General features: G+C 44.1%; 1 protein-coding gene and 2 long non-coding RNA genes across 10 annotated transcripts in view; 1 reads left to right on the top strand and 2 right to left on the bottom strand.

Annotated features, from left to right (window-relative positions):
- The window catches only part of NOL4 (nucleolar protein 4), a 193,327-nt gene extending 192,444 nt beyond the window's left edge, over positions 1 to 883 (bottom strand). For 3 of the 4 annotated variants that reach the window (XM_061354882.1, XM_061354885.1, XM_061354884.1), the window contains exon 1: positions 218 to 883. In XM_061354882.1, coding sequence (XP_061210866.1) covers positions 218 to 484 — 267 coding nt within the window. In that variant the 5' untranslated portion in view covers positions 485 to 883. The remainder of the gene's footprint in view (positions 1 to 217) is intronic. The other variant, XM_061354883.1, reaches the window with a different exon arrangement.
- On the top strand, positions 303 to 1,465 carry LOC133212978 (uncharacterized). The gene is made up of 2 exons (XR_009725669.1): positions 303 to 424; positions 880 to 1,465. It is a non-coding gene; the product is annotated as an uncharacterized LOC133212978 (long non-coding RNA).
- A 7,072-nt stretch (positions 1,466 to 8,537) lies between these two features.
- LOC133212974 (uncharacterized) overlaps positions 8,538 to 24,292 on the bottom strand; it is a 62,458-nt gene continuing 46,703 nt past the window's right edge. For 2 of the 5 annotated variants that reach the window (XR_009725665.1, XR_009725666.1), the window contains exons 3-4: positions 21,978 to 22,046; positions 16,990 to 17,326 (exon numbers count right to left, since the gene is read on the bottom strand). This is a non-coding gene — a long non-coding RNA (uncharacterized LOC133212974). Of the gene's footprint in view, positions 9,953 to 16,989; positions 17,327 to 21,977; positions 22,047 to 22,906; positions 23,004 to 24,292 lie in introns of those variants that run through there. The other 3 variants (XR_009725664.1, XR_009725663.1, XR_009725667.1) reach the window with 3 other exon arrangements.

The following is a 24,292-nucleotide window of genomic DNA, read 5'->3' as shown; positions in this document are numbered from 1 at the left end:
CCGGCTGGGTGTGTTGTGCGCACGATCGCTTTAAATAAAAGGGCCCCACAAAGAGCCCGGCGGTGTATAATGTGACAGGCAAACGCAACATGGTGATGATGACTTGGGGGAAGAGGGAGGAAGGAGCCAACTGTGGCGGCGGCTCCCCCCGTGCCTCTCGCTCCCGGAGCGGGCTGCAGCGGCCGACATAGAACAAGGAAGACAATTCTCTACTAACCGTGGTTTTGACTGGCACGTACAGCACTTGCTTCCCTCCTCCAGCACCACCACTGACCTCGTCCGAGTTGCCGAGCTGGAAGCCTTTAGATTTGACCCAGAATTTGAATTTGGCATTATCCGTGGAGCTCGACTCGGAGCCGTTCAGGAGCTGGACGATCCGGTCGTATTTTTTACGGGTCACCGTCTTGGTTTTTCCTGAGTCCCCGTAAGTCCTGAGACACCAGTCTTGAAACTGGCGGTACATGTCCCGGTCGCTGCTCTCCATAATCTCCTAGTACACACACGCACACATGCACACGCCGGGGCGCACACACTCACACACACGGACGGACACACGGACACACACAGGCGCGCACACGCCGCCCGCTGCGGGCCGGGGTGCGGGGTGCGGGATGATGCGGGATGCAGGGCCGGGCCGCCCCGCCGCACTTTGCACCTGTTCACCCAGCGCTCATGAAAAATGCATCCACCTCCGAGCCGGAGTGAGGGAGGTCCCGGTGCAGGCAGATCCCAGCGGATTTTTTGTTGTTGTTGTTGGGGGGGGGTGGGGGGGTGGGGGGGAACGACCGGGAGGGGGATGGGTGAGGGGGGGCAGCAATCAATTCAGTAGTGTAGCAATGTTCTCCTTCATTATTATTATGATTATGATCATTTTCACAGGAGGCAAACGGGGTCTGGTGGAGGCTCCTCTTATCGTTCCACTGTACGTGATCAGTCTCTAATAATTGTGCAAGGCAGGACTATCCCACTGGCTCCAGCAGTGGCTTACCCGGAGAGGGTTCGGGTGGATAAATAATTAAAATCCTATCCCTTGGCTTAGCGGAGAGACAAAATAAAAAAGAAGAAAATACCGACTAGTATCCGTCTTTTCCATACATCAGCTGCACCCGGATTCACCCTGGATAGTGCAGGTGGAGGAGGGGGGGGGAGAAGAAGAAAAAAGAGCCCACCCTCCTCCGCCCCGGCTGCCTTCTGGAAAGGCTCTTTCTGTCTCTGTCCTGGCGGGCTGTGCCTCTCCCTGAGGCCGCCTGGTCGCGCAGGATGGAGGAACCACTGAAGGGCAAGCTGGGCTCTCTGCTCCCCCTTTATTCCAGGGCTGGGCGGCTTGGCTTTAGAGATCCCCGCTCCGGGCATGAAGGTACTGGAAAGAAAGAAAGTTCTTACCTGCTATTTTCTAAGCTTAATACATCCGATCCGCGTTTTAAATACATATTTTAAAATTAAAAAATAATAATAATAAAAAAAATCAATGGTCTGTGAGCGTTTCACTTCCTCACATTGAGTCCCACCGTGAATTTTCAGATGCCCTTGTAAGAATTTTCCTCTATTTATTTACGTGGCAATCACAGCAGATGAAGGGGAGAAAAAGAAAAAGGAAATTATAAAAGCCAGACCAGAGATACACGAGGATCTAGACTCTGGTATTGGACCAGAGGAGGGAAAGATCAGTCCCAGGAGGATGTTGGTAAAGGAAAGGAGGCGGCTCTCGGCTCCTCTGCCAGTGTAATGATGGTGCTCACACATGTAGGACTCCTCGGGCATCCGCGGGGTATCCTTTGGTCTCTGGGCTAAACTGGCTACAAGGCATTCAAGTAAGTTTGCGTGCGGATGCTGAGCAAAGCCCCTTTTCATAAAGGGGGGAGCAGAAGAAGATAAAATAAAGCAGTCTGGATTTCCCCCCTCCCTTTGCCACAGTTCCAGTTCACGCCGGAGATTTCCGCGCTCTCCCCCGCCTCGCCGAGCAGGACACCCCCTCCGCGGGGGGAAGGCTCCTCCGCGGCTCTTCCTCTCGTCGCCTCTTCGCGGCCGCGCCCGCCCGCGCCTCCGCCATCCAGCGCCCGGCTCCGCGCCCCCGCCCGCAGCCGGCACCTCTGCGGCTGGGGCACGCGTCCGACCCGGGCCCGACCGGCGGTGGCCGCCGCTCCGCTGGGCTCCGCTCGGCTGCGCCGCTCCCCGCGCTGCGCTGCGCTGCGCTCCGCGGCGGGCTGGCGGCGGCGCACCGGGCCGGGCCCAGCGCCGCTCCGCGCTCCCCCCCCCCGCGCCCTGATTGGCCGCCGGGACAAAAGTTTCTGTGGCGACGGCGGCGCTGCGCGGTGACGGGCAGCGCTGTCCCATGTCGGGATGGCGCGCGCGGCGCACCCGCCTCCGCGGGAGCGGAGGGGCGCGGAGCCAGCCGCGGGCCGCGGGAAAGGAGGGGGGAAGAGGCAAGGGCAGCGTTTCCATGGCGATGGCTCCGGGCGCAGCCACCCCCCCCTCCCGTGCGCAGACTGAGCGAGCGGATCAGCTGACACATCATTAGCTTAGGACCTAATTATTGCTTATTGGAGCAAGAAACGCGCTCAGGGCGGCGGCGGGGGGCTGGCGGCCTCCGTGCCCCACGGCGGACTTCCCCCCCTCACCCCGGTCCGGTTGCCCATCCCGCGGACCGGGTGAGGAGCGGCGGCCCCGCGCACTTTGCTCCGCTCGGGCCGGTGGGGACACGTGGCCGCCGCCGGGCAGGGCTTCCCTTTGGAAACGGAGAACGAAGCTCCCTCCCCGCGGCCCGGGCCCCGCTCGGCAGAGCGGAGGGGCCGCACTCCCCGCGGGCACCCGCTGCTCCCATCCCCAGCGCATGTCCGGCCGCCTTCGGGACCCTCCGCTTAGTCCGGCTCCTCGGCGCGCAGCCGCGCGTTGGAGCCCCGCGGGAGGGCGGGAGCTCGGCGGCCGGAGCGGCAGCATCATCGCATCCCGGGCTGCATCGGGCACCGCGCCGTGGGTCCTTGCAGCAAGCGGCAGCCTCGGGCTCGGTCAGCGTTTGTGCGGCTGCTGCGTGGAGGGGGAGGCCGAAACCGAAGGGCATCCCCCGGCACATGCCCGTTCATCATCAGTGGCTCTGAAAGGAAGGGGGCCATGGGGTGCCCCAGGCGTTCGCTCGGTGTCCTCTGCAGAAATGCTGCCTGTGCCTGGGTTTCCAGACACTCAGGGCTTGGAAGGACTTAGTGCAAAGGCAGCGGTGGATTTTTTCTGCACAGGCCTGGACAGTGAGGAGTATCCTCCACTTTCACCACCTTGCACCCCACAGGAAAAGGCTCCTATGGGCTTGCAGTTGCCAGCAGAACTGTTAACACTTAGCCGGGATTTCTAAGTGAAATTCACAAAAACTGAAAGTGCTAAGAGAGCAAGGAGCAGGTCTTCCTCCTGCACCACAGCCAGCCCATGATGGGCCAGCCCCATGCATGGGCACCTCAACACAGTCTCCATCTTCCCCGCAGACCCAAGCTGCAGGCGCCGTCACCTCTCCTCTCCTTTCATCTCTTTTCCTTTCTCCTCCCAGTCCTGTGTTTGCTTTTCTGCTTTCTGTCTAGGAACACAGCTGCAGACACAGGCAAAGCCGGGAGAAGGCTGTTGTTTAAAAGCAGCGCGCTGAGGGGATGTTTGTATTGCCAAACCTTTCCTGGCATCTGTAAAATCCAAGAGGACAAGCTGGCACAATGGGTGGAGAAAAGCAGGACTTAAGAGATAACCCAAGGAGGCCTGAGAGTTTTTGTTGGCCGCAGGGCCCATAAATTATCTTGGCAGCCCCATTTTAGTGTTAGAGGAGCGCGGGACTCCCGTCCATCACAGGATCCGGAGGAGAGGCGGTAACAAAGGAACTGCTGTGCAGAAGGGGAGCGAGGGGAACCTCGCTGAACCCTCACCCAGCAGGCTGTATGAGATGTAACACTGCTTTAATGTGCCGTTATATCTACATTTAGAAAAAGGGTCGTAACACAGATTGGGCTGTGCTGCTAAACAAGCCTGTCAGATAATTGTTCTCAAACCCATCTCCTGCTGAGGGTCTCGGTGACTTCCGTATCACACTGATACTGTGCTGTGCCTGAATCCAAACTAAGCTCTCAAAGCAAGGGGGGAAAGGAAGATGTGAGGTAGCCAGGGGTGGTGATCCAGGCAGTTAGGGCATAGATAAGTGAAATGCTTGAAATAAGTAGGAGTGCTTTAGTATATCAGAAAATAATTCCATAGCTGGGAGTATTGCTTTGGATCATATAAGCCATATGCCTTCTCAGCAGAGACAAATTCCTAAATTCAGTCCAGTTTGGACCATGCCTTAAAACCCCCAGAAATATTCATTATGTTTTCAAACTGTTTAATGACAGGAGAGAAAAAAAAAACCAAACAAACAAAAAATGGATGAAAACCAACTGTGGTGTGGAGTGGGGATGGAAAGCAGAAACCAACATGATATCTAACTCAACTGGATTTGTTTCACTGTTTTACAGTTAGGGAGCTTGACTCACATTGGTGGAAGGGATGGATGCTTTACTACTGCTTCCATTAATCCCTTGGCCAGAAGCCTTAGAAACATCCTGGAACCCCTCTTTGCCAGGCAGTGGACCATCACAAGATGCAGGAATTATGCTTATCATAAAAAAGGTGATGTAAATAAGGTAAATTGCATGGCCCATGACTTCACTTTTCTATTGATATACATTGTGGAATATATTTGCATAACCTGTACTTATTACATTGTCTGTAGCAATTTCAGCAGAATTGACATGGTGAGTTCAGAATGCAGATTTTTAGTCTCCCATTTTCGAATCACCTGAGATTTAAACCATCTGAGACTATGGAATTGACCTTTATATTTAAATAAAGAAAATTACATGAGTTTGGGTTCACCGCTCTGGCTTTTTGGTATCCAAATTAACAGGGTTTGATAGCACAGAATCTCCTTGGAAGGAAAAGGGCTTGCACAGACCCTCCTCCTGTCAAGACTCCTAGTGACACCTCATTGCTCAGCTGAACTGGTAGAACTCCCTTAGCATCCTTGGGAAGAGGAGCTGTGCCGGTCCTTCGATGCCATGGGCTGAGGCTCTTCTGCATTCTCCAGAACTTGTCTGCCTTCATCAAAAAAATGAAAGATTCTGTCCTCTGGTCTGGAGACAGCCTTCCTACGGCAACTCTACGCTTCACTGGATTGTGTGCTCTGCAGCCAGCCCGAAACAATACGACACCAACAGATGTGTGAACTTTTCCATTCAGTTGTAATGAAGTGTTAGGTGCAAAACAGAGTTTTGGCGATTTTAAATTGCCTCATGCGCATCAGGCTGTGAAAGAGGTTTAAATTAAATCATGAATAAGTTATAAATACTGTATTTTTGGGATTATGTGCCCTAACAAGTCCACTGGCAACAGAAAGTGGTGTCTCAGGCAAAATCATATAATCATAGAATAGTTTGGGCTGGAAGAGACCTGAGTGATCATCCAGTTCCAACCCCCTGCCATGGGCAGGAACACCTTCCACTAGACCATGTTGCTCAAAGCCCCATCTGTCCTGGCCTTGAACACTTCCAGGGATGAGGCAGCCACAGGTTCTCTGGGCAACCTGTGCCGGTGTCTCAGCACCCTCATAGTGAAGAGTTTTTTCCTAACGTCTGTTGTCTCCCCTCTGTCAGCTTAAAGCCATTCCTTCTTGTCCTGTCACTAACAGGCCCTTGTAAAAAGCCCCTCTCCAGCTTTCTCCTATGCCCCCTTTAGGTACTGGAAGGCTGCTATGTCTCTCCTGAGCCTTCTCAGGGCTGAACAAGCCCAACTGTCTTCCATTAAAGTTACCAACGTTTCTAGATGAAATTGCAGTGTTTGGTGATGTAGCACTGAGTCCATAGAAAAAAAACTGAGAGGAAACAGTCAAGTTTTTGAAACTTACTGGAAAAAACAGAGAGAGGGGTTTTGCCTAAAATCTATCATCCAACCTCTGACAAAGAGGCGTATTTAGAAAACATGCACTGCATTTCAGCACAGTGCTTGAATCAGAGGTATTGGATGATTATGGGTAGCCTTTGAAGGTAAGAATTTTCAGTCTCTGGGGGTTTTTGTTCACCAGCATAGTTAATTATTTTGTCGCTTCTAACTTGTCCGTGTCCATGAGTTACGATGGAAAGTGTGCTTTATGTGCAGACAGGAAATCATCCTTGCTGAACTCAGAGAAGATGCGCTGAGGAATAAAGAAACCGCAACTCCAAATGGCTTACTTTAAACTCTGTATCTACTAGCACTTCTCTCTTCTGAAGAGAATTTCAGTGGAAGTCTATTGTCACGTCCTTTACAGCCCAGTGATGGCAGCACCAATGCGCATTGCCAGCCTTAATGCCTGTGGAGGCCAAAGTCAGCGTTCACACACTGCATGGGCTTGTCTGCACTGTGTTCCTTTGGTCTTGGGTATGTGACAAAATCACCTGAGCGGTTGGATAGTCAGCACCCTGTTACATTTGGGGAGGTAGGAATCTGCTGTGACACAGCTTCCGGGAAGAGGAAACAATCACTGTTACACCTACCAACATTTCTGCCAAAGGACCACTCTAGGAAGTTGTTCTTAATGATCATCCAATGTGTTTGCTGCTTAGAAGATCAGAAACTAGAGCAGTAGATACTTGATGGTACTGAAGGATGAAAACTGCAAGCAAATGAGTGCCTCCTGGGTTTTGATTTATCTACTGTGAGTGAGTGAGCTACCATGAAGCAAAGCCTAAATTATTAATTATTGTTTAATATAAATGCTTCCTACATATTCTGTACTGTTTAGGATTCCATTTTTTTTCTCTACATTTTTTTTCAATATGTTTCAATCAGTTACTGCTGAGTTTGGAAAAGTAAGAGGGGATAGACCAAGGCAATGATTCAGAGATGGATTAGAAACGCATACTAGATTGCTAAATCTTGTGGGAAAAGAGCCTGTTAACGTTCTTCTAGAAAGAGGAGAATGGTGCTGTGATTCTGGTTAGGATCTTTTCACATAGAGTGATGTTGATGATGCTGATGAGAATAATATTGGGATATATTCCATCTTTGCCTTCTGACCATCTTGTTTTTAGACATTTTGGAATCTCTTACAGAGAATACTTAAACTCACTTTCTCTTCCTGCAGTTAGAAAAATTCAGATTCTGCTTCATTCTACAGAGCTGCTTTGCTTTAAGTAGCAGTTCTGCAAAACATAACTTCACATATTTCTTTTACTGCATGCTTTATTACTGAGAATATTTGCATGAAACTGGGGTGTTTGTTTGAAAAGTTCCTGCTTCTTATTCATCACAGCTCGTTGGGTTGGAAGCAGTTATGGTACCCTCTACAGAAGGCTCCAGTTCCTTCAGAGCAGGAAAATATAAGCAGGAATAGACAAACTTTTGAGAATCTGAGTACTTGTTTTCATGCAAATGTCCTCATTTCCGTAGTAATAAAGAAAGGAAAAGCGAATATATATCTGACATACGGTGGAAAAAAAGAATGTATCAAATGTGTTAAGGTTTGTATATGGGCATTGAATGTTTTTTAATGTTATAATGATGCCTTACATTCAACTTTGCTTGCTTTTATCCTAACGGAGAAGGTGTGCACAAAGGATTTCTGGTTTTCATGTAGGATGTTTTATTCTTTCCACAGGTGAAGTATCTTTCTCAGCTAGAGCAACTCTAATATAAACTAGCTACTGGGATATCACCCAGTGCATTGTCTAAACCAAGCCAGGACTAATAAGGCAGCACTGAACATGCTAGCTGCCTATCTCTGTTAGTGTTCTTAATGTTACTGCTATAGGGGTAGATGTGATAATTGGAAATTTTTCCAGAAAGTTCCAGGTACAGCTCTATAGCCATCGTCTCAGGCACTACGAGACAAAGCCAGCAGTGGAGAGGAGTGTGGTTAAGCTGCTGGCACTGTCCTTCGTACAACAGGGGGGAAACTGTGAAGGAAGAAGAAAACAAGGGGGTTATTCAATCTGAAATGCACGTCAAAATACATCAGTAATCTCTCCCTGGCATAAAATACCACTGAAATTTTACCTTTGCATCTGATGTAAAATCCAAATTTTACTTTTACATCAGCAGTACGGGGTCCTCCTAGCACTTCATGGCATTATAGAGATTTGCTAGCTAAGGACCAAAACAGAAGAAATGAGTGTCACCTCTCATTGCAAGTGTTATTTGCTTCACTATTTCATGGGTTTCAGCTCCTTAACCGCCTTGACCTTGCTTCGCAGGTGAAATTTGCTGAAAGTACTTCCCAGATTTTTGCCACTGTGGTTTTACCAGAGGCTAGCCACGATCTTTTAATGCAAACATCATGCACATATTGTGGTTATATGTGTAGGGTCCCAGAATGGTCATTAAGAAAGAGCCCTTTCAGAAGCTGTCATTGCCAGTCGCATTTGACTTGGTAACAGTCATTTGCCATTTCAATGTCCTGAATTAAGTTATCATCAAAACACTGAGTCAGGGCCATTGGCATCAAATTTAAGCATCAGAACAATATAAATAGTATCTGCCCTCATGGGACTTTTCCCTGCTCCCCAAATGCAGCTTATCTGTTGCACACTCCTAATGCTGGTCTGTGTTCCTGTTAAACAACTGAATAAGTTTTACTCAGTATAACTCCACTCCAAACGGTAGCAACAAAGGAAAGATCATCAATTCCAAAAAGTGAACACAATCAACTAAACTGATTAAATGAAAAGAATTCTCAGAACAACTGTGGGCTTATAGACAGAAATGGGGTGCAGAGCTCCATGAATTTACAGTTGTAAAAATGGTTCAGACATGAGAAGCTGTTTGGGTTTGGTTTGTAGGTTTCTTCCGGCTGGTTCAGATGTTTGGTTTGTTGGTCTGCTATTCTCTGTGTGCTCTGCCTGACTGAGTTATCCCTCAATCCTCAGGAGTGAGGAGAGAACCCCTTACCAAGGAAGGTTCCTGCTACCTGTATGGCTCAGGACACTGCTGCAAGTCAATTAAGTAGAGAATTTCCAAGCATGTGTAGAAAATGACAAGTGCAGGGAGCTGGAGATAGTTGCCATTGTGTCCTGCAGGTCTCCCAGCTTAGCAATACAGGCCTGAGGAGGACCTCACAGGTCCCACCTACTCTAAGTAATCAGGTTTACAAAACACATACTCCGTATTTCCCCCATGCTCTAGGGCTCTCCCAACCCTTTATGTCAATCTGGAAATGGGCAGAAAGAGGCAAAAATCTGCAATAGTCTGCAACAACAGGAAAACAGTTGTGCCACATTGATTTCTGACCAGCTGGGTCCTACCGCAAGCAGTGCAGCAAGGAGACACTAAGTATGAAAGATAGCAGCACTCAGGAATTAAACAAGGAATGAGTGCAGGACTGCCCCTTCGTGCTCTGTCTCTGGAGATCTGCCAGAATCACAGCACTTAGCTATACCAAGACCTTGCAGGTTATTTGCTGTTAGAAGCAGGTTTATTTAGACCTCAGTATGCCCGTGTGTTTCCTTAATCCCATGTTCCTGTTACTCAGAACAAAAGCCACAATCAAGAGTCCTATGACAGTGAAGTTTTAGATGGAAGTAAAAACCATCATGACCACTCTGCCCTCTAGTACTGCCCCTCACTCTGAGCTGAGATACAGAAAGGTAGAGATGGAGCATGAGGCAGCAAAAATTCCTGTTTTGTTTCAGGAGTGGCATTTCTCCATCTGCTGTCCCCAGCCATTTAATGACCACTCTCTGATATATAAAGTAATGCAAAAATGGCTTTAACAAAAATGATCCTGGTGCCTTATCTTTTGCATGCTTGCAAGTCTCCAAGGTACCTCTGAAGCTTGTCCATTGCTGCTAAAACCTGAAGGATTCACCTGAATCAGCATATTCTCTCTTTGATTTCCCTCTTCCCCAAAGCAAAAGACCATCTGAAGAAAACATCCCACTGGGTAATGCTTCAAGGCTCAGTAGTGACAGCAGTATGCCTGAAATGTGAAAGATAGAGTGAACATTTGTATTTATGACCACTAGCCTAAAGAGAACAATGCTGCCTTAGCAAAGTCCTCACTCTGTTTAACACATACTGCATTTTGCAGTGCTAAGATCTATATATCTTCATTTATTTTCAACTGAACCTTGCATAATGGTTCTTATGAAAGAAAGTAAAACTGGAGCTCCTTGTACTTCCCACAGCCATGTTTTTGAACCAGAGGCATATTTTGTTTTCTTAAATGGGTATCTCCATTCAAATATGTGATAATGTGTTCATGTGCGAAAAAGCCATATGTAGTGTTGAGATTCTGGCCAACTTGTTGTACAGATACTACATGCTAGAGAAATAATGACTCAGTAGGGGAATTTTACTCATCATGTAATGCACTCACCTTCATAAGCAACACCTTGCCTTCACTACTCTTAGTCCTGCTAGAGACTGGAGACCCAGAGATGGGCATGGCCATAGGCAGGGCACCTTCGGTAGCTGTCCTGCTGTTTCTGCTGTGTTTTGGGGTTTGTTTGAGTTTTTAAAAAGATATGGTCTCTCTCTGAAAGATCAAGTACTGCCACAGTGCTTCCCAGTCTCTAATGGGAAGGGAAAGACCGTTTCAGCCTTTGCCTCCAGACTTTCAAGATTCACACTCTGTAACCACCCACGCTGTTGTTGTGCTTAGCATGGGCAGAAAGCTCCCTGTTGACATATTAGTGACTTTCTAATTCATGCATTAATTTTGCTAATCAATCAGAGGAAACTGAAAAATAACAACAGGCTATACCAAAACTTGTCCATCATGTATTGACTCATGCTGGCCAGCCCAACTGTTCCCCTTGCTTCTCTCTATCATTTTGATTTACACATCCAGATTCCTTAAAGAGGTGATCACTTAGCCCGTCACTGGCTACAGGCCTCCAAGAATTAATTAAAATACAATAAATCCACCTGTATACACAATATCCCTAGAAAGCAGACAGCACGTTTGCAAGCTTACTGCAGGAAATAATTGTGGTGCATTGAAGGCAAACTCTATAATTTCTGTTCTCAAATTCTTCCCAAATCACGGATACAACGCAAGAAGTTGTCTGACCGGTCCATTTTAAAGAGTGAGCTTGAAATGGCTTTTAAAGGGTAACTAAGGTAGAAGACTTTTCTAGGTATCACTGTCTGTAACTCCCTGGTATTGTTGGGTGTCCTGGCCATGGTAGGTACCATTCCCAAAGAGAAAAGAGACACATCCTAAAAGACCATGTGGAGTATCATAGAGAAATCTCAGTATCTTAAATTCTTACTGGGAAACAAAGCAAGTGTCACAGATCTTGGAGTATACATCAAAAATAGTCTGTTAATGGGGTTGCTGTGTTTTGTTCTCCATGTCTGAGGCACAGTTTAGTGTATCTAGAGAAACAGTTGACATGCCCCACTTCTTCAAAGAAATCCATTTCTCTGTTAAACACAACTTCTGCCACATCAGCCCCATTCCAGACTCAGCATAACTATGCTTAGGAGCTCCAAGGCTCAGTATATACATTTAAAGTATTGGGGTCTGGTCCATATGTATAAAGGCTCTCTAAATGACTGAATGAACAAATGAGTGAGTGAATGAATGAACGAATCAAGATTAATAGTGCCTAATGTCACTGATAGTGAATAATCAGCTAAATGTAAATTTTCAGTCCAAGGATGTAAGTCAGAGGGTCAGTGCCCTGTTTCTGGTGCAGGATTTCTTAGAGTAAAGCTGTGTTGCCTCTGTATTAGCAGAGGTCCAGTGGTGACTGAAGCAGTGTTCACTTCTAGGGTCCACCGTCAGGGACTGGTGGCCAACAGAGATGGGTTCAGAGAAGGGCTACAAGAGGGGAAGGGATGTCTTCCAATGAGAGGCTTATGTAGATCAATCTATTTAGCTTAATAAAGACAAGGTTAAGGGGAGAGCTGGTTATAATTTATAGATTTCCCATCTCCCTGTAGAAATAGAAGAGTAGGAATTTGATAATATGTGGCATTTCAGTTAAATGGGGGAAAGTCTGACAAGAACCAGTGAAATCTGAAACTAGACACATTTTAACATGGAAAGTAATTAATTATTAGAACAATTTACTAAGGTTTGTAATGGATTCTCCATCACTAGACATTTTGAAGTCAAAAATGATTGATTTTCTCAGAGAAATGCTCTTGTTCCTACAGGAGCTAATTCAAGAAAGTCCTGTAAGCTTTGTAATATGGGAAAAAAACAGATGATCACAAATTGCCTTTCCAGCTTTGTGATCTATAAACTTGCACCAAATAGCTAATGCATAGCTGCCTATGTCCTATATTCTCTTGCTGTAACTAGTAAGTATGATTCAAACATTTATCCCTTTATTTACATTAGTTTAATGGACTATAACATAAACTACATGCTAGCTGTTCAGGTGGGACATTCTGTCTGGTATATGGATTCGAAGGTCATCATCTAGACTGGGTACCTCCAGCACAGATTCAAGCATGGATGAGACAACTTTTGCCACACTGAAAATACCAAAAAATGCCAATCAATAGTTCTCCGTTGAGTTTGTTATACAGAACTAAATGTAAGATAAGACACCACTGAGCTCCTCTGAACAGGAGCTCTCTATTCCTAATCACCTTTCACTGGGGTGTATGACATAAGAAGGAGAAAATCTACTTTAAAACAGGCAGCGAATTTTTTGTTTCAGTGCTTGTCCAAGATCTTCCCAGGCACTGCATCAAACTGTACTGTCTAAATCCAGCAGAGTGCCTGTCTCTGAGCAGTGCTCGATGCAAATGTTACTTGACCTAGAAAATTACTGCTCACAAGGAAAAGGAGAACCCTTTCGATATTTTGATGGTAAGTCATGGAGACCAACTGTACAGAGAACTGTAAATAAACATTACTTCAAAGTGTAGCTCTGGGCAGTTCTGTATAGTTCATCTGAAGCCATTACAACATACAGAGCTATCTAAAGGAGTCAAGATAGAGGAGGGAGTGTCTTCTATTACAGCTGGAAAATGAATCTAACAGTTATTCTAATTAAAGAGGTTACTTTTTTTTTCTGCAAACTTTGTGTCTTTGAGCTGTAACAGCTAAAATGCTACCACTCTTCCTCCACAAACAGTATTCTTAATAGAACGGATTTTACACACAGAAAGAAATAACGCAAAAGCAATGACCATGCACTTTAAAGCATAACTGAGAAAACCAATTGTTAGATATTTTCACTGGGGTTTTCTGGTGGGTTTGGTTTTTTTGACAAAATGAGATGAAAATTTGTTTTATAAAAGTAATGTTCTTCCCTTCCCCATTAGGTCTGGGTAGAAATAGCAGTTAAAAACAACAGTTACAAGAATCTGCAGGTTGAACTATTCATGTGAGTTACTTAATTCACAGGGTATGTCCTTCTATGAATCTTATCTGTGATCAAGTTAAATCTGTTTGCTATAATCACGCACCATCTCTTTCTAAAGAAGGATCAACTCATAGCTGCTTTTCTTAACTTCATACTCAGACATAATGAAAGCATTTTTCAAAGATTGTTAATTTTAACCAGACACAAAGTGAGGGAAGAAAAGCTGGACACTGGGTATCACATTTTTTTTCTATGCAAGTTAGGTGGCAGCAGCACTGTGGCAGAAAACAGATCTACTCTCCTCTCATACCTTCCTCTCTGAAGACCAAAATAACCACTCATTTACAAAATGACTGTAATGTGGAGCTACACTTGGACTAGCATATTAAACACATGAATGGGACTCAGCTTGCACAGAGTGCACATGATTCAGATACGAGTGATCTGACTACTGCAGATAAGCATTAACAGCAGAGATTAGTCAGTCAATTCTATGCAGGTGTTCTGGTGGCAAAATGAGCAATAAGTGAGGATACACTGTAAAGCATCTTTGGAGGATGAAGGAGAAGGAGGGAAAATTGCTGCTATCTGCAGGGTAATTTAACAAGTAACAGTAATTTTGGAATAAAAAGGCACTCAGAACCTCACTATTTGCAATATTGGGTCAATGAGGCAATCAGACAGTGAGTCCAGGTCAGGGTGCTGTTGCATCAGTCATGCTTTTGACATGACATCCTGCACAGTTTTGCTCAGGACATCCACAATAACTGAGAAAGTTGGGGCTGTTCAGCCTGGAGAAGAGAAGGAGAGGAGGAGACCTCACAGCAGCCTTCCAGTATCTGAAGGGGGCATATAGGGATGCTGGGGATGGACTCTTCATTAGGGACTGTAGTGACAGGACAAGGGGTAATGGGTTAAAACTTAAACAGGGGAAGTTGAGATTGGATATAAGGAGGAAATTCTTTCCTGTTAGGGTGGTGAGGCACTGGAATGGGTTACCAAGGGAAGCTGTGAATGCTCCATCCCTGGCAGTGTTCAAGGCCTGGTTGGACAAGGCCTTGGATAATATCGTTTAGAGTGAGGTGTCCCTGCCCATGGCAGGGGGGTTGGAACTTGATGATCTGAAGGTCCTTTCCAACCCTAACTGTTCTATGATTCTATGATTTTTTTTTTCTTGAGCTGATTTTTTTTGTTTGTTTTTGATAGTGATCACTAAATATTTAGCCAGAAATGCTGCTAATAGCAAGGAACAAGCGCTGTTTGAGAGGGCTGCTCAATGCATTGAGCGCGGTCCGAACGTTTAAGATGAATGCGCTCAGAACCTCACAGTTAGCGGAAAAACCCCACCGATGCAGGCCAACACTGACAGATCCCTGCTAGGCTGGACTCCAGCACTGCTAACACTTAAACACTTCACACTTAACTTAAAGAAGCTTTTTATATGGGAATTTTGCAATCAACCTGTCTGCCCCTGCCCCAGAATCTTGCTCCAGTTTCTAATGTGAATGACTGTTGATAGACAAACCTGTATTTTAGGTTTGTTGATACTGCGTGAGATGTGTATTGGGCATTGCCTGTTCTGAGACCTCCACCCCACTATGGTTCCTGCTTTGAAAACTGGATTGCTGCTAACAAATACAGTAAAACTCATTTATTGTACAGCAGAATTTCTGAGGGGGATGCTGTGCCTGGCTGCTTTACACAGTCTCTGGAAAAGAAGCATTTTGAAATCACACAGGGATAAAATGTAAAAATCACCACCACATTTAGCTTGCACCTTGAGTCTATACGCAATACCAAATCCAAGGGCACCGTCTACCAGGCAGTCCCTGAGGCATGAGGATGGCTGAAGCTGCCTGCTCTTAGTAGCTTCTAAGAGCTCACAGTGGCAGAGTTGACTCTGTTTCCTCATCATGAGGCTTTTGACAGAGGATACATGATGGAAAAATATGGCACAAGTTTTCCAGATTTCTCAATAAATGACACATTGCCCAAAATATTGATGTGCGCCCTCAAAGATGTTGCTGTAAAGGAGTAAAAAGTCAGGCCACTTTATTCTGGGCTGAGACTGGAAAACCTGCTGCAGAGCACGCAGGCGCCAGGTGCCAGGCGCTGCCTCTCCCAAGGCCGGTGATGCTGTCGTTCCCTATCCCAAGGTAAGTGAGGTGTTAACCCAGCATTTCTCAGCCTGGAGATCAGGCCCTCTGGAGATCAGGCACAGCTGCAAAGATATAGGATAGCAGAGCAAAACAGCGGAGCAGCAATAAGAAATGCCTGCTGTAGTTCCCCACTTTGCAAGGAGCAGCATGTGGGATCCCCCAGCTATTGCATGCTTTGCCTTTCCTGTCCCCTTGTCCCATGCTCCTGCTTTTTTCTACTTTTCAGTACACTTCCAAACACTTGTTCTGTGGATAACAACAGGCATACAGTCACATTTACCTGCAGAGGTGATTACTTTAGAAGCCCAAACTGAGAACTGAAAACTTCAAAAGCTTTAATTTGCCCATTTCTACAGATAACCATTTTCAAAGACATTTCTTGCTTTAAAGAGACAGTTTCTTTGTGACAACAATGTTCTCATGTAGGAGGGCACACAGTTTTACAACTCAGGCGCTAGTTGAAGCATTTCTTGTACTGCTGAAACCAAAATGCATTCCCAGTTTTTAAGAAGGAAGAATCCACTTTCTCATCTAATCCATTGCTCTGTATTAACACAGGTCACATCATTTCATCTGGTGTCTTAGTAACCTCTAACTCCCAAAGTATGCGCTTAGGAAGATGGGCATTTTCCATACGTTTAATAAAATATATATTCATCAGGTCAAATGTGAGATAGAGCTTTCAGATGACAGCTTCAGCCTCTACCTGTTACTAATCAGCTGTCTCCCAACTGATGAGATAAGGCTAACAAGCAGCTTACTTAAGGGAGAGAGCCTGCTAGAGCTAAAGAGACTGGGTCATGTTAAGGATAAGGCTCTGTTATGCAAAACTGGGGATCTGCCTGCCATCTAGGTGATGGTAGTGAGCTGGGAAGAGTCAGGTGGTGAGATTTGGCTTACCTGTTTTAGCTGGCTTTGAGTTATGCTTGTGACTGATTTAGTCCATTGAGGAAGAGCCTCAGAAAGCATTGCCTGTACTCTGTTCAGCTAGTTAGTCTGTCAGCCTGGGAAACGGAGGACTGAGGAGATGCTTGCTGAGTGGAAAATTTTCAGCTGATGCAAAGGTTATTTTACTGCAGCAATCCTTGCTGACCTGTGTGAGAGATTTCATTGTGGTGTGTGTGTCCATTGTCTTTAATAGCAGTTGATATGATTTCACAGTGTACCTGTATTTTTGTCCTTGAACTATGTTGCAACTGTACACAGAGTTTGCTCTCATGCAATGCAGAGCTCTGTATAGGACAGGCAATGCCTATAACTAGGGAGTGTGTTAACCTCTTTTGCAGGAGTTCTTATTCACTAGTGAAGACATCTGTACCATCAGGGCTTCAAATCTTGCTAGAGCTTCCCTTAAAGCCTTGCAGTACCAGGTGCTGTACACAAATTGGTTTGGTATCTCCCTCCAACCAAGTTCTTACCATCTGTCATTACAGTGCTCAAATGGGTCTCTTAATCTGGCTGTATGAATGCTCAAATCTAGAGAGAGGCTTATGCAGACACACTCTTTGTAGTTCAGGCACAGAGCCAAATAAAAGAAGGGGGATGAGGTACCAGGGTGTAAATCAGGCAGAACTCAAAAGGCACAAAGCCACTCTGGCATCTTTTACTTTTATTTGCCATCAAAACCCTTCTGTGGTGTGTATAGGTTTAGTACTGTGGCTCTCTTAACGGCTAAGCAACTCCTGGAGGCCGGCTCCTTTCCCTGTGAATGAGTGCGTGCCTGCACTACACTAGATGGCACTGCTTATTACTCACGTTTTCTTCTTGTCTCTCCTATGTCTGTTCCCTGGATTTGGAGCATCCTGTGCCTGCACCTTCATCAGACTGTAACCACGTATCTGTGGTCAGTGGTGACGGGATCACCTGCAGGGAGGTATTTGGAACAGTCATGTAACCAGGCAGTAGTAATGGTAATCAGAAACGTGTGCTAAGTTCTCCTCTTTAGCCTAATACATGGGTAAAGCAGATTACATGCTTAAACTGAGTTCTGATGTTATCCTTGATTCTTGCTAGCATCCCCCATCTCCTTTCTCATGTCTGGAATAAAAGGCACTGTGAGAGAATTGCTGCAGACGTGAGTCATGTTACGAAGCAAGAAGTCTGAGTGATAATACAGCTATTAGATACTGGTCAATAGATACGGGGGGAGGACAATCCATGGAGTAACAAATCTCTGCTCTCATCAATAGCCTACAGATCTGGCAGTAAACAACTGGGTTTCTGCTTTTAGAGTAGTGCTCAGCTAATTTGGAAGCCTGATTCTTGCAAGGAGGGTCTGATCTAAATTTATGAATGCTCTTGAACAATCCTATCTTGTGTCCTTCACACACTAATAAATTGCTGAATGCATCCAAAAAGTGAAGGTGTAGAGTCCCACTAGTATTTTGTGTACTTTCAGTTATATTATGTATGCTTATAAAAGTCGAACATCAAATCTCATGAGTAGTGTATAGCTTTTGCACCATTTCCAAGTGTGTTGTAAAAGCAGTTATTAGTTCCACTGATCTCCTTCAAGAGGAGCTAAATGTTCTTGGCCTGTTAGATATTTTGGAACCAACTGGGCCTAGAATACTTAAAAACTGACTGAAGTTGTGTTAGAACACAACTGATATTTCTGAAGATGGGTAAAGTTCTGGAAAGGGGCAAATGGGGTAAGTCTCAGGAAAAGAAAACGGGAAAAGCAGAGGACTGTGATAGCTGTAGATTGGCAAGCCTGATGCCAGTTCCTAGAAATAACACACATAAGACTGGTAAGTAATGGGGGAAATTGGAGAGAAATAAGTAAAAGCCTATGCTAGTTCCTTCTGGAGGTATCAGGCACTGAAACAGGCCTTTTAGCTGGAGCGAAGCATCAGACATTTTGGCTCTTCTAATGCTGATCTCTTTGATCTCTGACTTGGGCAATGGGAGTGGGAGTTAAACTTGATGACTCAAGGTAGGAAACTGCAAGTGCACACAGGGGGTTATTTAGAATTTAAAAGATTGGGAAAAATGGATTAAAAATAGTGGCAAGATTCAATAAAGATAAATGAGATGCAATACATTTGTTAGTTGATTATTCCCCTCCAATAGAGGATGAAAAATAAATGGCGTTTTTCAGAAAAGGGTCTTGGGAGTATACTAAACATAAATCATAGCTGTGCTGTTGCCAACACTCCCCCTGAATCTCATAAGTGTGGGAGATACAGACAGAAGTATAGATTGCAAGACACATGGGGAGATCCTTTTTCCACCCATCATTGATCAAGCCTCAGCTGGAGCACTGTGGATATTATACTTTAAGAGCAATGTGGCACACTTGGAGAGCATCCAAAGGAGAATAACTTGTTCTCCTTAGTAAAGAACATAACTTAAAAAATATCTTTTATTTGTAGGTTATCTAGATTAGGAAAAAGAAATCTGGGAGTGGGAGAAAAGGAACAATCACAGTTTTCAAGGATACACAGCCCAGTTCGGAGAGGAAGAGGATATCTCTTCCAATATGTTGGATAAGAGCAATCAATGGCTTTAAATTGATGCAAGGAATATTGGGGTTGATGTGAGTAAAAGCTCACAGGTATACTTAATCCTGTCCTGCTAGTCTATTTTGATATTAGTAATTAATACTGGCAGTTTTATTTAAAAGATACAGCTGTTGCAACTCCAGATTATGAATTTGCTAAGTTGCCAAGACCAATGTTCTATTTTGAAGACCCAAACCTTTCATTTTATTGATGTCCAGTGTTATCTTTTGTTTTCTCCCTAAAGCCGTGCTGAAATTGCCCGTATGAATTAAAATTCATGGATGTGGCTACACTTTCAAGACTTCCCCACTTAAATGTTACACATCTTGTTTTTACACTCATAACCCAGATTACAAAATAAGATGAAAGGAAGAAAACTGCTGGAATTAATAAGTAAATAATAATACTTTGAACGAGATCATTTAGATGTTGGGGTGCTTCCCAGTGCCTAAGTAGTAGGTGTAGACTAAACCTTTCACCATGGCTACAAACCAGGCTCTACACCACCTTTATAAGCAGATTTCTGGAATTCTCCATGCAGGCTCGGGGCTGCTCTCTGCAAGGCAAGCTGGGAACCATGTGGCTAACCTCAAGAATGAAAACCAGAAAGGGCAGTTGGGCAATGGAACAGGCTGCCCAGGGGAGTGGTTGAGTCACCGTCACTGGATGTATTTAAAAGGTGTAGATGTGGCACTTAGGGACATGCTTTAGTGGTGGACTTGGCAGTGTTAGGTTTATGGCTGGAACTGATGATCTCACTTTTCTAACCTAGTTGATTCTATGATGATTCTACTGCATGATGCAGCAAATGACTGTAGAGAGGAGTCATTTAATTTAGAAAGGTGTGTCAAAAGAGTATCAAATTTCTGTGAAGTACTTAATTTTCCCAACATTAAAACGCAACAGAAAATGTCATTTTAATCATAGAAAGGAGACAAAACAGGGAGTTATGTCATGTCAAGACTGGAAAAGTTTTCATCCTTTTGTTTTCAGCAAACAAAAAGACTTCCTTGAAATGCAGTCTCTCGCGGAATAAGATGTTGATTTTTTTGAAACATTAAGTCTCAGTGATGTGATTAAACTGAAGAAAAAAATAGTATGAATATATTCATGTGTTTGAGGGTTTTGCAAACGAGATTTAGTTAGATACAAGTGGATACTTTAGGAGTCTTGTGTCAGGAAATGGGCTTATATTCCATTCTCAAGGCTTAGTTCTGTCACATTTGTAAGTGGCGTAGAATTTATGCCCAGCCTCAATGCAGCACTGGGAAGAGTATTTTTCTTACATAAGCATTGTTGGACAGATGGTAGAAGCCTGCTGAACCTTAACTTGCAGTTCAGGTACAAATAAATTTTAACCCTGTGTACAGTGAGTTTTATAGGTGGATTTAAAAAAGAATGTTTCTGCTAATATTAAGTACCGTTTTACACAATAAATCAAAACTTATAATTGAGTTGTATTTGAAAATGGTATGAATGCACATTTGAAAGGAAAATATTCTGAAGAAATGAAGTTCATCTAAAACTATAATGTTAAAAAGAAAATATATTGCCTTTCATGCCATTTGCCTTGATTTCTACATAAAAAGATAATTGCCATTAATAACAAGGAGGATGGAATGGGCACCTTGTGGGTGTTTCAGATAGGTCCTTCCTTTCTTCTGCTTATCTTGTCTCTTGCTCTTTCATCTCTTGGATTCCCTTACATGAGTGCCCAACTCTGTGTCAGTCATATCAGGGTAGTCCTGGGCCTGGACAAGCATTGGATGAGGTGATGGGGAAGCTAGATGCTGGCCACTGCAAATTCCAAAGAGCCCTTGAGAATATAACCTCCCTGTGTCTCTCAGTCCTGTTAGATGTTTACCTACTTAAATACATCTTGAAAATCTCTCTAAATGACTTACAGGTGTAAATCCCATTGGAAATCAATAGCAATTTTTTTTTTCCTAAATGATCAATGCACTTCTTAAAATCCTACCCATATCTTCAGAACATGTACAGAAAGATAAAGCTCGCTCATCTGAGTTTCTTATAGCCTATATTTGTTATTATGAAACTTCTATTTTTGCAGTTACTGCCACCTAAACTCACCAGGGTAACTGTGATGAATGAATGCTATTTTGATTGAAACTTGGTGGAAACAAACTTAGAGATTTTGCTTTTAGTTTCCTTGATTTATTGTGCTTCTGAAGAAAGTGACTACTTACAGGCCCGCCTCCTGCTTACCCAGCAAAACGCTTGTTCCTGCTTGCATAGAAGCTGCTATGCAGCAATAAAACACAATCAGAGGGAAAACACTAAATGCTCAGGTGCTGCAAATAGGCATTGCTTATTCTTCCCAGCAGCTCAAATTGGTTTTGTCATATACAATCATAACGCAAGCTGGTTATGGAAAATTTGTGATTCAGTAATTCAAGCTTTCCTCTGAATCGGCATCAGTAATGTGAAACACTTCTGAAATCTACTTTGATGATGAAAATATTGCTGATTTCCAGTGCAAAGGTACATCTATTGTATTTACAACAACGCCCAAAGTTGACTTTGATGATTTCATTTTGCAGCTAATAAATGATCCTGGCTCAGTAATGAGGTCTTCTTACTCCTGTATTTCACAGAAGCAGTGGGGATCACATGTTCATATAACTAAGAAATAAGTTTTAAAGGTCTTCTAGATACTTAAAAGAATAATTTTGAGCTGCTCAAAACAGCCAAAATTTAGTACAGTATTTCTTACATTAAACCCTTAATACTTTTAGCTTTCTGTGAGTTCTACAATTTACTTGGCTATTTTTCATACTAAAAAGTAGTGTTTTCTGTCTTTATTTTTTGGCCACAGGATTGTAAAGAAGGTTTGATTTTACACCCCACCCCCCCCCACTTTACTAATTTCTCTTATCCACTTCCAGAATGATTTTTGGGAAAGTGTAAACCCAAAATTCAAAGGTTGGTTAACAAAATGAGTTGTTTTAAATGGCAAAGCCATAAAGGGCAAAGCTAGCAAAGATAGCTACCTTTACAGATGAGGATGCTTCACAGTGTGGAGGCAATGCCAGCCTTGTCCTGCAGGACTTCCATGTTTCCTGAGAATCAAAAAGGAGAAAAAAGTTAAAGTAGGATTTCACAACTATCCCCTACAGGAGATCAGCTTCAGTGTGAAAGAGGGACTTGTACTAGTCATGATCTGCATCTTGTTTCTGTGCTGGCTATCAGAAGACCCTGTCAAGAGGGTGTTGGTCTTAGCTATAATACATTCACAAGCCCAAAAGGATGCACTAAATGAAGACTGGGCATTACAGATGCTTTTCAGGCACTTGCTGCCAGGGGCTGCACACGTCCTCAAATCCTTCATCCAAATATGTTATTGTATACGCACTGTTGGCATGCGCATGCGTAACAAGTCTGGGTGCAGATAGGTTTGATGGTCTTCACGGTGCTTTATTTTCCCCTCAGTTTTCTCCTTTTTTGCGTGTGTGTGGAAGCAGAGGAGGGAGGTGGGCAGAACACATAATCAGTCTCTCATGTTTGTTAACTGTGGAAATAGCATTCTCCTTAATGTTTTCTTCCTTTCAGAAGCTCATATTTGCTATTTTAAGTGTCCCAGCAGCTTGTACAGGATAGAAAAATGCCATGTAGAAAAGCCAGGCTGGCCTACACTGCATCAGCTTGAGAAGCAAATGCTGCTATGTGGCAGCCACCACCAAACCCAGCAGCGAGGTAGCCTTGAAGGACTACTCATCCCCAGGCCTTCTTGGCAGAGCTGGCAGCGTTCTCCAGGCTGGCTCCTGCTCTGGGACATTTCTTCCTAAAGGAAAGAACAAGCTCTGTTTAAGAGAAAAAAACTCCAAAGCCTGTTAACATCTCTGTCAGTAGTGATTGTGCAACAAAACCTACATAATTCCAGTGAACAACTGACAAATAAATTCACTCTTCTGCAGCTCACTGAGACCATGTCCTGACACATTCATTATTGCTCCTTGGGTGGTGGTTTAGTTTTTGTTAGCAGCATCTCTGGCTGCGCAGGCTGGAAGCAGACTGCTCTGAAGAGAGGAAAACCTGTATTTGTCATGAGCAAACTACAAATCAAAAGACTAGTAATAAGGTTTCAACTGGCAGTACATTCACATGCATGTTGCATGTATGTACAGTATCTCAAGGAAACTCCATATAGTAGAAGAGGCAACTTGCTGAAAATGATATTTGGTGAACAGAAGAATGAAGTACTCCGCTGGCTGTGGAGGCTCATCTCATGCTGCATGGCTGCTTTCCTTCCTCATCAGGAAATGAAACGAATTTAAACAAACATAGCAGTGTTGTGAGGAGAAGAGGAAATAGAGATGAGGCTGTTTATGGATCAGATCTTCCCCAGTCACAGTTTATGTGCACATAGCAAATGATACTGAATTATTCAAACCTTTCTGGAGTCAAAATCACTAGGTTCCTATTGGGTAACTGGTGTATTAATGATACTGAAGTGGTTCCTGTTTTGTGAAATGAAGATGGGGGGGGGAAGGACATTGCCTATAAACAAGAAAATGCTTTGCAAATGTCCTTGTTAACTTCTCAAAGGCCTGAGCTTGATTTATATAGCAGCCTGAGAGGTGAGTAAATGCTCACTTTACAGGCAGGGAAATGAGGGTTTTTGAAGTGCTGATGAATTAATAGCAGTAACCTCTTCAGTCCTTCCACTAATTCATCAGAGCTACAACTAACATCCAGAGCATTCCAATTCTCAACTCCATTTTTAGCTGCAATTTTCATATCTGTTTTAAGAAGGCTTACATGTCTATGGTCACCTTAGGAACCTTGACCAAAAGTTCCATATGTCTAGAAAACTAAAGATGAAACAGAACACTGAGAATGTGAATCTTGGAGGTTTCAAATGTGATTCATTGGAATACTTTGAAATGTTATAATATAGACACAAAAAATCATAACAGCTTTCTAGTCTTCCCTAGCCCAATAAAACAAAACTAGAGACCTTATCGTGAAATCCAAGTTCCACACCTAATGGCCAATATGTATTTAAGGCCTTTCCAATAACCTTTTGCTTGTTGAACTGGCCTCGGCCAAGTATTTCTCACCTGCTGACATTTGTAGTACACCAAAATCTCAGTAGAGATTCTCACTGTGCTGAACAGAACTTGCACATGCACACAGAACACCAGCAGATTGCTCAGCAAGTTGCAAACACCTCCGCTGATGCGCTGAGATAAGTCTGAGCCATTAAGAAACTCTTCACTGAAGCACTTAAACTGATGCAGTACTGATCTGCACTAAAATAAGGACTAAACTTTGTGAAACAAATGAAATTAATTAAACAAACGAG

The sequence above is a fragment of the Neopsephotus bourkii genome, unplaced genomic scaffold (assembly GCF_033783945.1).
Source record: "Neopsephotus bourkii isolate Nb327-2 ecotype Australia unplaced genomic scaffold, CSIRO-AGI_Nbou_v1 NB_753, whole genome shotgun sequence".
NCBI classification, from domain to species: Eukaryota; Metazoa; Chordata; class Aves; order Psittaciformes; family Psittacidae; genus Neopsephotus; species Neopsephotus bourkii.
This window is presented reverse-complemented; position numbering and strand designations above follow the sequence as displayed.